The sequence below is a fragment of the Syngnathus typhle genome, linkage group LG22, assembly GCF_033458585.1.
Source record: "Syngnathus typhle isolate RoL2023-S1 ecotype Sweden linkage group LG22, RoL_Styp_1.0, whole genome shotgun sequence".
Classification (NCBI taxonomy): domain Eukaryota; kingdom Metazoa; phylum Chordata; class Actinopteri; order Syngnathiformes; family Syngnathidae; genus Syngnathus; species Syngnathus typhle.
In genome coordinates, this window is record NC_083759.1 from 8162751 (window position 1) to 8175686 (window position 12936).

General features: G+C 42.9%; 2 protein-coding genes across 5 annotated transcripts in view; both read right to left on the bottom strand.

Annotated features, from left to right (window-relative positions):
* The window catches only part of lpgat1 (lysophosphatidylglycerol acyltransferase 1), a 31114-nt gene extending 25173 nt beyond the window's left edge, over positions 1-5941 (bottom strand). For 2 of the 4 annotated variants that reach the window (XM_061270664.1, XM_061270662.1), the window contains exons 1-3: positions 5342-5940; positions 4282-4534; positions 1427-1545 (exon numbers count right to left, since the gene is read on the bottom strand). In XM_061270664.1, the coding sequence (XP_061126648.1) occupies positions 1427-1545; positions 4282-4534; positions 5342-5374 (405 nt within the window). In that variant the 5' untranslated portion in view covers positions 5375-5940. Of the gene's footprint in view, positions 1-1426; positions 1546-4281; positions 4535-5341 lie in introns of those variants that run through there. The other 2 variants (XM_061270661.1, XM_061270665.1) reach the window with 2 other exon arrangements.
* Positions 5942-6634: 693 nt separating this feature from the next.
* On the bottom strand, positions 6635-12899 carry ints7 (integrator complex subunit 7). Its single transcript, XM_061270657.1, has 20 exons — positions 12549-12899; positions 12282-12411; positions 12024-12170; positions 11696-11833; positions 11547-11593; positions 11216-11415; positions 11015-11137; positions 10735-10852; positions 10515-10652; positions 10314-10411; positions 9939-10178; positions 9667-9804; positions 9191-9397; positions 8763-8957; positions 8502-8605; positions 8191-8259; positions 7706-7838; positions 7549-7647; positions 7255-7443; positions 6635-7118 (listed from the first exon to the last, which is right to left on the bottom strand). Exons 1-20 carry the CDS (start codon positions 12640-12642, stop codon positions 6837-6839), a joined length of 2889 nt encoding a protein of 962 aa, XP_061126641.1. The 5' UTR covers positions 12643-12899; the 3' UTR covers positions 6635-6836.
* Between the last annotated feature and the right edge of the window lie 37 nt (positions 12900-12936).

Consider the following 12936-nt stretch of genomic DNA (forward strand, 5'->3'; position numbering starts at 1 on the left):
CCACCTTTTGCTGCAATTACAGCTGCAAGTCGCTTGGGGATGTCTCTATGAGTTTTGCACATCGAGAGACTGGAATTCCTGCCCATTCTTCCTTGCAAAACAGCTCGAGCTCAGTGAGGTTGGATGGAGAGCGTTTGTGAACAGCAGTCTTCAGCTCTTTCCACAGATTCTCGATTGGATTCAGGTCTGGACTTTGACTTGGCCATTCTAACACCTGGATACGTCTATTTGTGAACCATTCCATTGTAGATTTGGCTTTATGTTTTGGATCATTGTCCTGTTGGAAGATAAATCTCCGTCCCAGTCTCAGGTCTTGCAGACTCCAACAGGTTTTCTTCCAGAATGGTCCTGTATTTGGCTCCATCCATCTTTCCATCAATTTTAGCCATCTTCCCTGTCCCTGGTGAAGAAAAGCAGGCCCAAACGATGATGCTGCCACCACCATGTTTGACAGTGGAGATGGTGTGTTCAGGGTGATGAGCTGTGTTGCTTTTACGCCAAACATATCGTTTTGCATTGTGCCCAAAAACTTTGATTATGGTTTCATCTGACCAGAGCACCTTCTTCCACATGTTTGGTGTCTCCCAGGTCGCATGGCAAACTTTAAACGAGACTTTTTATGGATATCTTTGAGAAATGGCTTTCTTCTTGCCACTCTTCCATAAAGGCCAGATTTGTGCAGTGCACGACTGATTGTTGTCCTATGGACAGACTCTCCCACCTCAGCTGTAGTTATCTGCAGTTCATCCAGAGTGATCATGGGCCTCTTGGCTGCATCTCTGATCAATCTTCTCCTTGTTTGAGAGGAAAGTTTGGAGGGACGGCCGGGTCTTGGTAGATTTGCAGTGGTCTGATACTCCTTCCATTTCAATATAATTGCTTGCACAGTGCTCCTTGAGATGTTTAAAGCTTGGGAAATCTTTTTGTATCCAAATCCGGCTTTAAACTTCTCCACAACAGTATCTCGGACCTGCCTGGTGTGTTCCTTTGTCTTCATGGTTCTCTCTGCGCTTTAAACAGAACCCTGAGACTGTCAAAGAGCAGGTGCATTTATACGGAGACTTGATTACACACAGGTGCATTCTATTTATCATCAGTCATTTAGGACATTATTCAAAGATCCTCACTGAACTTCTGGAGTGAGTTTGCTGCACTGAAAGTAAAGGGGCCGAATAATATTGCATGCCCCACTTTTCAGTTTTTTATTTGTTAAAAAAGTTTAAATTATAAAATTTTATATCTTTATGTTTGAAGCCTGAAATGTGGCGAAATGTTGAAAGGTTCAAGGGGGCCGAATACTTTCACAAGGCACTGTAATGTGACTCTCAATTCTATTTTCAGAATAATTTCAAACACCTTCTGAAGCCACTTCATTTGAGGCCAACATTATAATCATACAGGTTGCACACAATGTCTGTAGTCTTACCATGCCCTTGTCTTGCAGGCACATCATAAGGGTGCATACATCTCCCGTGGATTGATGGTTGACAATGACCATGGCTTCATCTTCAGAAATGGGCCGCACATCATCGCCCCACTCGGTGACTACAAAGCAAATGAGATACAAAGACTTCAGCTCGCATTCTTTATATGGGCCACATGGACTGCAAGCAAGCGTAGGCTAGAATTGGAATAAGAAAATGACAAATAACTACAGCTCCATATTAACCTTGATGAGTTGATTAAGTCGTTGGAATATGTTTTTCTAATCAATTGAAACTATTACAACAGGGATTTCGTGTGTACATAGTAGATTTGTTAGTTGTCATAGATTAAACAATTCTCATATGCAAAACGCCGTGTCAACAATCGATTAGTAAGACTTGATCAGAAAAGCAAAGTACAGAACCAGCAGCACTGCCTTTTGTTGTCAAAGTGCTAAAAATAATAGAGAAAAATATAGCCGCAAGCTTTTTTTTCCCGCAGGCCAAATGGCATGCTGCACATGAGCACCTGGCTACCAAGAGAATAATACATAACCATTACTAACTTGGAACTGTGTTTCCTTGAGGCAGACAAAGCTCTTTCGGCATGACAATAACCAGCATGAACTAACACTTGATTGAGTAAATCTAAAGTGGTCTTTGGTCCTTGTGTCCTGATTTACATTGTTGAGGATCTATTCAGAGCATACGTGCTATTTTACAAGCCAATTGCCAGTGTGATTGTTGACAGCACATACAAGAGCTTCAACAAAAAGGGGAAATGTGGCTTATGTTTGACGAGGGTCGGAAACAATAGTTCTCCCGGAGAACACGCGGAACCATTAGCAATTGAAAGTACACTTGAGCAGCTCAGTATATAAACCGAAAACCATGGAGATCTGCTACAAGCCCGAGGGTGAAAAGATTCAGCTGAGCTTCTGTCATGTGCAGGGAATCCCCACAGTCATGGGAGGGTCAGCTCAGGTTGTGTGATGTAATTGTTGCAGTAGAGTTCGCCTTTTGCATCTCAAAACAATTCTCCTGAGAAAATAGTTTTGAGATGTCACTTGAAGAAAACATGACACATCTGCGACACTGCGTGTGTGTGCACGCCCTGAAGGCAATGTAATTTCAGAAGGAGCACGCTCTCCTGCTCGCCCATGTCCCCATTGGCGCCGGAGACTAGCATTAACGATATCACAGAGATGGGTCATCTGTCAGATAGAAATACATTAGGGAAATCGTCTTTGAGAGACGACAGTTAGCATAGCAGGGTGACAACCATGCTACGGGCACTCAATGAAAGCCACCCGTGCAAGCGCTCCTCCTTCTCTCGAGGCAGAGGAAAATTTGGCCACTGACCCTCTTAATTAATCTCTCCTCACCCCCGTTGCGACTCGACCGGCAAGCTACAGATTAAGGGCCAAGTTGTCAATGATATTCACATCTGTGGAGCCTCGCGAGCGACATAAATCTTTCTACATAAATACACATTTTCTAAATAAAACAGAAACATACATGCAGAGTAATTAGAGGATCGTTTTATGTTCATTATTCTAACGGTGCCTGAGATATTCTATGAAAGACTTAATTAAATTGGGTGAGATATGTTTTCTGCCCTGATTAAAGCAGTGCTGCGGCCATATGACTTGGTAATGTGACCCCTGCCCCAATTAACACGTTTTTATTCAGTTACATGAAACATTCAGACACACCGACTTATATTTGGACTTCAATCATAGGTATTATTTTTTGGCTCCAATATTCCCCTCTACAAAGGCCTGACAAAACGATAATACAGGTAACTTGGACGAAATAGGAGGGCTATCCGCAGTTGATGATATAATACCATATTAATAAACAGGTGCAGCAAACACTGTATAATGAGGACCACGTCAATCAAGTACGGTCTGCCTGTGCCCACAAAATAGGTCTGTGCCAAGTAACCAACAACACGCGCGTGGGTGCTGCATGACTGCACATTGGCATTAACAAATGACGAGCGGTTCACGTTTATTTTTCACATGCAAATTTTTGCCAGGCCAAGTGCTTGATCCTCGTTGATTGGGCCCCGTTCGTGGAAGACAGCAAGGGCCACAAAACTCAATTTCAAATCCATTCTTACCCAACAAACCTCGAGAGCATCCACTTCTCTTACAACATTGCTCACAGGGTGTGAGCAATGTTTACCTCTGGGGCTGCTCCTTTTGCAAATGTGGCATCATGAACTCATCGCAAACAAACTCAACCATGTTTTTAATGATCAAATGTCGCAGTCATCCAATCACTTACCATGACTGTGTTACAACCATAGTGTAGACTGCGACCCTCCTCAGTTTGACAATCTGTAGGTATGCAAATGTTGCAAAACAGAATACCAGGTAGGCTGACAAATGCATTATTGCATTATCAGTACACCTTGTTACTCGCTATGAACGCCACTTACAATTAGTAAGCATTTCAGTCGCAGCCCCCGTGCAACCAAACCATTGACTGCATGAATCACTTGCGAGATTCAACCCAGTAGTTGTCAGAAATAATACAAACGGACCTTGGTGATTTTTCCCCCCCCACTCTCATATTACACAGCAATTACTTTCATTGTTGGTTAGAGTAACAATTAAGAGACTTCCTATGGCTTCTAGTGCCTCAAGTAGTGCTTTTGTTATTAAATGTTCATGTAGAAGTAAGAAAAATGCAAGAATCACATATGAACAGACAGTACGAGTGGGATCAATATCTGTATCGGTGACTACTGAATGATTGAGTACAGTCTGGAAAAAAGTGGTATCAAACATCCCTATAGTTTTTGTGAGTTACGTGACAGTTCAAAATTATGTGTTCAAAAGAATGTTACCTGTATAGCCTGCGATCCAGCCCCACGACGACACCATGGCCAGCAGCCATTTAAACATGACGCCCTCGAGGTGCCAGAACGTGGAGCTGTGCCATATTCTCAAGGGCTGCAGCACCAGCAGGTACAGGCAGTAGGACGGGATGGCGACACAGTTGTTAATGAACATAAACACAAAACGGGACACAGCCTTCAGAAGAGTCCAGCCAAGTTTGCCGGCCCTGTCCAACAGCTGGGCCATCGTGATCCACACCGTCTGGAATAAATGCATGACAAATTCCTGTTTAAATTTGGTTAATTTGACAATTTCACAAAAATGTATCCAATTGGTAAGTCCCCATTTGGACTTGTCATGTTTGTTTAGGCATTACTGACCAATCTAAAGTGTTGAAAAATGACTTGTTCTTTTACATTTAGTAAAAACTACAATGCCTCTATATATTTTCAGCATTTGTTGCTGCATGTTCATATTTAGAATTTAAATAATTTTGCAAAACTTCTATGCAGGGCTAGACTCGCACATACACAAAACAATCATGCAAAATAGGCCCTGGCATTTTGACATCTTTGTTCAAAATTATTGACTTGTAGTCTGGTCAATTAAAAAACGTGATAAGTTGACGTCATAACCTTCTTTTGTTCTTTTGTATTATTTCTACTTTTAGTAATTTTGTAAACTTGCCCATTAGAAATGGGAAAGTTTCAGTAGAAATACAGATAAAGTAGTGAAGTGACCGTCATAAATGAGAATAATTTAAGTCTGTGTGTCTTCAAGCAAGTTGCCTTGGCGCCACTATGATGCGTGAAAAGATTGGACCATAAAAGGACTTCATGACAAGCTAGCTAGCAGTGTGGGCTGTGCTAGCAAAGAGGAGGAATGATAGCAGAAAGAAACCAGCGCGTGTAAACGCGTACATAACATACACATTCAAAAGAAAGCGCAGATATTTGACTGGACATTAAGTGGGAGCGCAACGGCTGAGCCAATGCGCAATAGTGCAACTGCACTTCCAGGATATAGTCAGACCCTGATTTAGACTTGACGAAGTAGGTCGTTACTTACCGAAGTAATGTCACAGAGGCATCCAAAGAGCATTAAAGATGTAGCAAAAAGAGAGTGTGTTGAGAAAAAGAGAACGCCGTCATGTGGAGAAAAAACCTAAACCAATAAGTTAACACATTTTCCAGCAGATATGATCCATGTTTTGGTCAAAACGAGGGACACCGTTCAATTTGGTCTGATGTAGTCGGAACAAACAGCAATCACAGCCATCGAGGCGACGTTATCCAGGGCTGCTCGGGGGGTCGAGTGAATCCCGGCGGGCACCGTTAGCCAGCTAGCTAGCTAGCTAGCAAGGAGCTCCACTTGAGCGCGGTCGGCTCCATCGCAGTCAGACACCGGGCTGATAATTCCACGGATGCATCATCACCATCATGGTCGTCTGATTTAAGATCTCTATCGAGATCCTGTCTTCCACACACAATAGAAGAATCGGGCGTCGGCGCAGACGCGACAAGCGTTCAATTGTAAAGACATATAACAGTCAAATGGGCTCAACGGCGATGTTTCTCTTGCAGGCTGCCAGGACCCGTTATCTATCTGCTTTAAGTCGAGATTCACACGGCAGTGAGTTGCACAGTGTACATGTAGATGACGGCGGAAAAGAGTCATATCCGTTCACAATAAACATTTTAAGAACAAACAATTATAAACACACGTTGAAATACACTTTTTTTTTTAAACCCTAGAATTTAAACTAATGATTCAAAAATAATAATTTGTCATACCATATGCCACGCTTACGTTCAACATTATTTACAAAAGGTTATCCTTTATTATGAAATTTCAAAGTGGAAGTCAAGCATTTTCATCTTTCACTTGGGCTCACCTGGTAGCGGTCTCCTCATCCCCGAAGAGCGCAAACTCTGTTGTCAAATGATGATGGTTTTATTATCTTGTTAGGAAATCGATCCTCGCTACATCCTGAGAAAGGGCGTGAGTTTAATGTCGAAAAGCAAGTACATGCTTAGCTTTTAATCGTGGAAAAGAAAATTTATTTCATTTGCGTCAACTATAATGCACACAATTACAACAGAGTCAGACAACTAATGAAATCGCAATGTTGTTTGAAATTAGTTAATAAAAGCTTTTGGCACCACACGGTGTAGATAAAGCGCTTATATAACTGCAGTCCATTTACGATTTACGTGATCATTACTGGTAGTCTGCCCCCTGATGGTCTTTTTTGTGAAAAACAACTCTGTAATCCAAGGGCATCCATTACTAAAATGTCCTCGAGATTACAGCATGATATACAGTATTTGTGGATTAAGAAAGGGTCATGAATGTCCGAGCGATTTTGCATGAGCTGTTTACTGACTTTTATGCCGCAAATCTTCACCTGCGATGCATACTGTGTAGATAGAATACTGTGTGGCATTCAGTTATAGAGCCCTTGACAGCGTTCAAAACAATTAAATGAAATTAAATGTAGCATTTTATCACTGTAACAAATGTGTACATACAGACAACTGAGCAGCTATTTCTAAAACAATGACTAAAAGCGACTGTACGCGCTCCTCTGAGGAGCAGGCTGAGCTGCGTTTTGTTGCATTTGGTGGCGTAGCTGCTGGGAGTAGGGATCCTCCATTGACTTCACCGACATAGTCGTCTTGGGTCCGGTCTTCCACTCGATGCCGCTTTCGTCCACCACAGAAGCTTCCACAGTGACAGCATGAGTGCCCAGGATGGAAAAATTGAGCAGGAACTGCGTGCTGAAGTAGTCGTTGTGGGGTTGTACTCGTTGCTCGATCTCATTGGTTGTACTGTCCAGAGGTATCTGAAAAGTATCAAAACAATAAACACATGCAACCTGTTCCTTCCTTTCTCATCTTAATCTCATTATAACAAAAAGACAAGTGAAAATGAATCAGCATATTTTAAGCAAGATTTTAGACATATGACCAGGAAAAAACCTTGTAGTCTGCTCCCGGTCCCTTGCTCTGAAGAGTTGATGTGACATTGAGACACACCGACTGGATCTTCCTGAAAAGTCCTGGGCTGGAACCATGTTGAACCACCCCCTCGACCTTGAGAGTCAGCTGCTGGTTGTTCTGCACCGAGATAGGCTCGTTTGGTGTTCGTGGGGACGGCGAGAGGGCAAGCTGGAGAAATACGATAAGACGTGCGTCAGCCGTGAGAGTGTACAGCAGTAAGGCTCAGTCTATCAATGACTTATGTTTTATAGTCTACTGGCAAAAACATTTTACCTTGATACTGGTCGATTGAAGCTTTTGAAAGAAGTACCTCTGGAAAGACAGTGGCACCTTCAGCAGTGCTATGATGGCATCACAAAGACAACCTGTATGCTGAAGAAAACATAGTAGTTAGATATGTCCTGTAACCTGCATAAAGTATTTTTTTTACCAGGTATGACACAGGTGGATGCTTCTTGTTTAGCGTCTCCACTTCCTCAAGCACGTGGGTAAAGACTGACATCAGCCGTCTCTCATATTCACTCTCTGACTGAACGGAGCCAAGGGGGCCATACTCCTGGTAACTACACACATACACGCACGCATACACAGAGAACAAAGTGATCAGTTCTTGTCTAGTTTTCAGCAACGTTTTTAGTATATCTATGCAACACTGAAGATAGAACCAGTGCACCGGAACCTCATTAGCATGCATATAAACTAAGTTGACATTTCACGGATGCGTCTCCAACAAGGCACCACATGGAAATTACTAATGTTCCCAAATGTCAGGGCAGTGGCGGTCAGAGAAAAAAAATGAAAGCAAAAGATGTTTTGACTAAACAGCTGTTGGTAATGTGCCGCTATGGAATCCGGAGTAAATTCTATTAAAAATGTATTCCGACTGTATAAATTACTTTTGCAAACGGGGCTTACCTGGCAGCCTGTGGGTCCAATATCAGAGCCTCGATCACGTGAGAGACGAGTAGACAGCTTTGTTGTTGTCTTACCAGGCAGTTAAGAAAAATAAAAAAATATTGCTGCAGAAGGTTTGGAGACCAGGGTTGAAAAGTGATGCACCGATACCAATTTTCCCACAGACACAGTATACGTAAGTACAAACACATCTGAGTACGGTCTCACAATTCTGATGAAAATGTGTTTCCATCTTAATCAAATATTGTTCAGAAACACAAAATGGCAGAAAGCACAATCCTGGTATCAATGCATTTCTAGTAGTAGGATACAGCTCCACATTTCGGAGGGTGGCGCAGTCTGCGTCAAACGATGACTGATGTAAGTCGGCGTAGCAGGCGGCAAGACTTTTGAACTCGTCCATGCATAATTTCATCTGAAAACCGTAAATGTACAGGGACTCAGATTTATGAAACAGACAGATAGGCAATTCCATCTTGGTTTTTAATTTTAGCACTTAACCAGCCATCATCTTTTCTGTTTACCAGTGTAAGAGAAGCTAATGAGGAAAACAGATGGGTGCAATTCTTTACCTGTAGAGAGATGCGGCCGCAACTCTGCAGGTCGTGGCCCGTGCTTAGGGCAAGGGAGGTGGCGACGGCCGGGGGAGGGCTTGTCTTGAGGCTGTTGCAGGTGCAAATGAGCTGGGAGAGTGCTTGCAGGTTGTCGATGCGCAGCTTAATGAACTCACACTGGAACGTAAGTGGATTTAGAGGAGTGCTGGCTGCCTGGAGGAGAGGATTAATCGCAGAACCTGACATTAACACAGCAGTCAGGCACGCCTTGAGATGAATTGACAAGATATAGGCAAGTATTATGCGCAAGAATCCACTAACAGGCTGCGCGGGATGCGATCCAACGGCAAGACTATCAAGAGGATCATTGGCTAGGAGCATCGGTCACCGGTGATGGACTTGTAATAAATGTGGAATGGCAGCCAGATGTCTGGCGGTTTACTGACTGTGAGGGAGGCGATGCCCTTTTGGTAGGAGCGCAGGGCCTCGGCAATGGCGCTCATGGCTTCGCTGTAGTCTCCGTCCTTCATGTGTGTCAAGCACTGCTCGGCCTGGGAAAATTCCTTGAGGCTGTTGAGCCAGAAGTAAAAGTGCTCTGATGCCACGCGCGTTCGCAGGCTCTGGTACAGCTCGCTGGAGAGCTCGTGGCACCCCTGCGGATTCAGGAGAACACTTTCATGCGACCACGCAAAGCTCTATGTAGCAGTAAAAAGTTGCATTGCACTCAGTAGTGAAGACTACAATTCTCTTTATAGGTTTACATGCAATTTAAAGTCTATTTTATTTTGTAGTGGAACCCATCAGTGACATCGAGACACTCTTACAGCGCCTCCTCTGTGTCTTTAGACTAAACTGCCCTTATGTCAAAAAGAAAAAAAACATTGCTACGTTTGCTAGGACATCAATAAGATGTGATGACTACCATGCGAGAAGCCTGCCGTGCGATCCGGTACACAGTCCAGCCATTGGCGACATTGTCAAACTGCTGCTTGATGACAGTCTTTACTTCTGCTGATAGCGATGACTGGCTGGCAACAAAAATCACAGTCGCCAAAGAAACCTAAATGAGATCATAGAAGATTGAAAGAATGAGGGATAGAAGATCAATGTGCCATCTATACAGCAGAGTAGCCTGTTTTGGTTGACATGTCAGTACAAATGAAAACTACATTGAAATGTGTGCACTTTTCTCACCAGGAGCTCTTGCTGTTTGTTGGTGGACGAGTGACTGGCCACGCGGTAGAGGTCCACCAGATCTCCAAGCATGCTGTCTCCCAGCACCGGGAGATGGGTGGCAATTGCGGACAAAGTGTGGCACATGAGAACGCGAGAGGAGTCACAAGACAAATGGAGTTGACCGAGCAGGAATTCCACAGCGGACTGGCTGAGGTGAGGGCGACTCTTCAGCAGCTTGACCAATGAGGTGAGGGTGGTCTAACATCATAGATTAGGAAAATTGTAAGCAAACTAGATGCTATTTAGAACATTCTTCATGAGACCTCTATTAGGCATTAGTCGACCGAGTTTAGGGAAGGCAGGAAGCAGTTTGTTATTTTCCTGTTGCCTTACTTTAAGCGTAGCCTGGACACTGGGACTGTCGTCTTGACTGCAAAGCATCAGCAGGGACTCCAAACCTAATATTGTATCCTGTTCCAGATGGGCAATATCTGAGGATATACACACATAGACAAATACAAGTCAGTGTAATGAGAAGTAATAACTTGTAAGAAGCTGGTACAAGAAGTGTCAATAAATCATATGTCAACATACCTTTTTCTGGACAGGAAATTACAATATTTGAGAGCACAATGATCCCATGGGCAGCGACAGACAGGTTGCTGTGGTAACAACACTCCTGTGCCAATTTCACTAGGTCAGTGATCCGAGGGGTAGCGGACGCTGAAGAAACTGTTTTGGATCAAAATGATCTAATTAACGGTGTTTAAGCAAATGCGAGGGTTAATTGTGTAGAAAAAAATATATATTTTACCAGTTGTCGGAATGAAGTACTGCTTAATTGCAATCGTTTCGGAGAGGGTTGAGAGCACAGCTAACATGCCCAGCTTCAAACTGACATAAGGGCTGCTCAGTGCACACTCACATAGGGTCTGCAAGTGACAATGAGAATCTGATCAGATTTATCATGAAGTTTGGACTGCAAACCACAACTACACAACAGGTTCAACCGCTGAAGTTTAAACAATACCAAATTATGGTAATTTGATTTCACATTAGTTCAAGTCAAAGCAGGTCCGTAGCTGAACCAGTACCTGAGTGTTTTCCCTTATCCAAAGATGTGGAGCCTTTTTCGCCAAAAGCTTTAGATCATTAATCGCCAGTCTCTTAACGGCTTTGCGTGGGTCATCCTTTAGGTATTGAAGGAGGAGTTGTAACTATAGGGTCAAAATACAAAAATACCTTAAATGGGGCTCTTATGGCAGAAATGGTATGGTCTATCCAAAAGGCAAAACCTGCTTGGGGATGTCAATCAGGGAGGAGGCAGCGAGCTGGGTGAAGGTGTGAAGGGTCACGATAACCATGGGCGTGGAAGGGTAAGAGGTGACCAGGTTTTGTAAAAGTTCTCGACTGCTGGATGCTAAACTAGCATCGTGGTGCATGTGCTGCAGCATGGGAATCAGCTTCAGTTTCAGGTCAACGGGGGTCTCCAAATCTGAGACAAGTAATGTGACTCCTCAAACAAGAGTATGACACAAAGTGCAGGTGCTACTTTTTGTCAAAAGAAAACTATTGGAATTGAGGTTAGCAACAGTTTCAAGAATTGTCAATAATTTTAAATATTACCTTGAATCATCTCACTGACTTTGTTGCAAATCCCAGCAGCAAAGACTCTGAAAACAGTGGTAAAATATGAGAGTAGAATTGTGTAATCTAATAAATCATTTTTATAAGTAGTAAAAGTAGATTATGTTTACACTGTATACTATCCTTACTTTGACTGTGCAGAAAAGCTGGCAGCAGCAAATATAGCAGCTTCCACTTCCACGTTGTCATGGGAGTCGAGACTCTGGCGAATACTGTGGTGGGCATTCTTCCTCTCTGGGATGATGGAGGCCAAACTGCCAAGCATCCTGATGAAAACGAAAAACATTGTAGACTATCATTGCTCCAATGTCAGTGCAGAACAATGAATACCGGCAATATAGTAGGGCTGGGCAATTAATTGGTTTTATTTACTTTTTCTCTATAGCACTTTAACAATACGTGTAGCTGTAACAAAGTGCTGTATACGAAACGGTTCAAAATTCCAATATAGATTACCTCAGAGTAATGGCCCGGGCCACAGGGTCGTTGCTATGGATAACTGAAAACACCCTTTTTACAAATTCGTCCACATTGAGGATTTTTTCCAGGTGTTTTTCACTCTGTTGTGTTACTTTTAGAACACAGAGACGAAGAAAGTTGTTCCTAAAGCAGAACAATATTAAGTATGCACCCATTCATGTTATTTACTATTCTTATGACGGTTACAGAACGCTGGAAAGTCATTAAATTGTAATCCAGATTTAACAGACATACCCCAGTCTGAATATGTCTGCAAGTTTCAGAAATGCAGAGTTTATGAGGATGGGAAAGGGATACTTGATGAAGAGTTTTGGGAAGAGCACCACAGCTTCACACTGCTCCCCAGGCTTTCCCGATCGCAGCCCTGGAACAAAAGAACACTGAAAACAAGACGTACCAAAACTCTGCAATCCACAACATCATCATACGGTTTAAGACTGGACAGCAATCAATAAGAACTGGAAGCTATGCTAACTCGTGAGCAGGCTAGTATGTCGGCACCTTTGTCAAGCTCCAAGAGTGCGGAATTGGCATCAAGTTCTTGCTCGCCATAGCAAGCCTCCGACAGGAAGGAACGAGCGGTAGAAAGAGACATTTTGCGTCCTTTTCCGTGTTAATATTTCACATGTGAATGCACAAACACGATCTTTTTTATTTTGCGTTCATATTGAAACCGGATGTAAACATAAAAGACATTGTCACAATAAAATACACAAAATATACATACAATCCACCCAATATGTCATTAGAGTATTCTTAGAACCGTGTTTAACTTTTATTGTCTTATACTTAAACTGGAACGATTCATGTTCATATTTTCAAATATCGAAGTCGTAAATGTATGTGTGTGCGCGTGTGTGTGTGTGTGTGGGGGGGGGACTACGTCAAG

What these genes read in the sequence shown, in the direction of transcription:
- ints7 (XM_061270657.1), bottom strand. Translation starts at nt 12,642, where the DNA reads ATGTCTCTTTCTACCGCTCGTTCCTTCCTGTCGGAGGCTTGCTATGGC. An exon ending in ACTCTTGGAGCTTGACAAAG is followed by an intron (nt 12,412 to 12,548) that starts GTGCCGACATAC and finishes CTTTTGTTCCAG; the next exon opens with GGCTGCGATCGGGAAAGCCT. An exon ending in AATTTCCTGTCCAGAAAAAG is followed by an intron (nt 10,412 to 10,514) that starts GTATGTTGACAT and finishes GTATATCCTCAG; the next exon opens with ATATTGCCCATCTGGAACAG.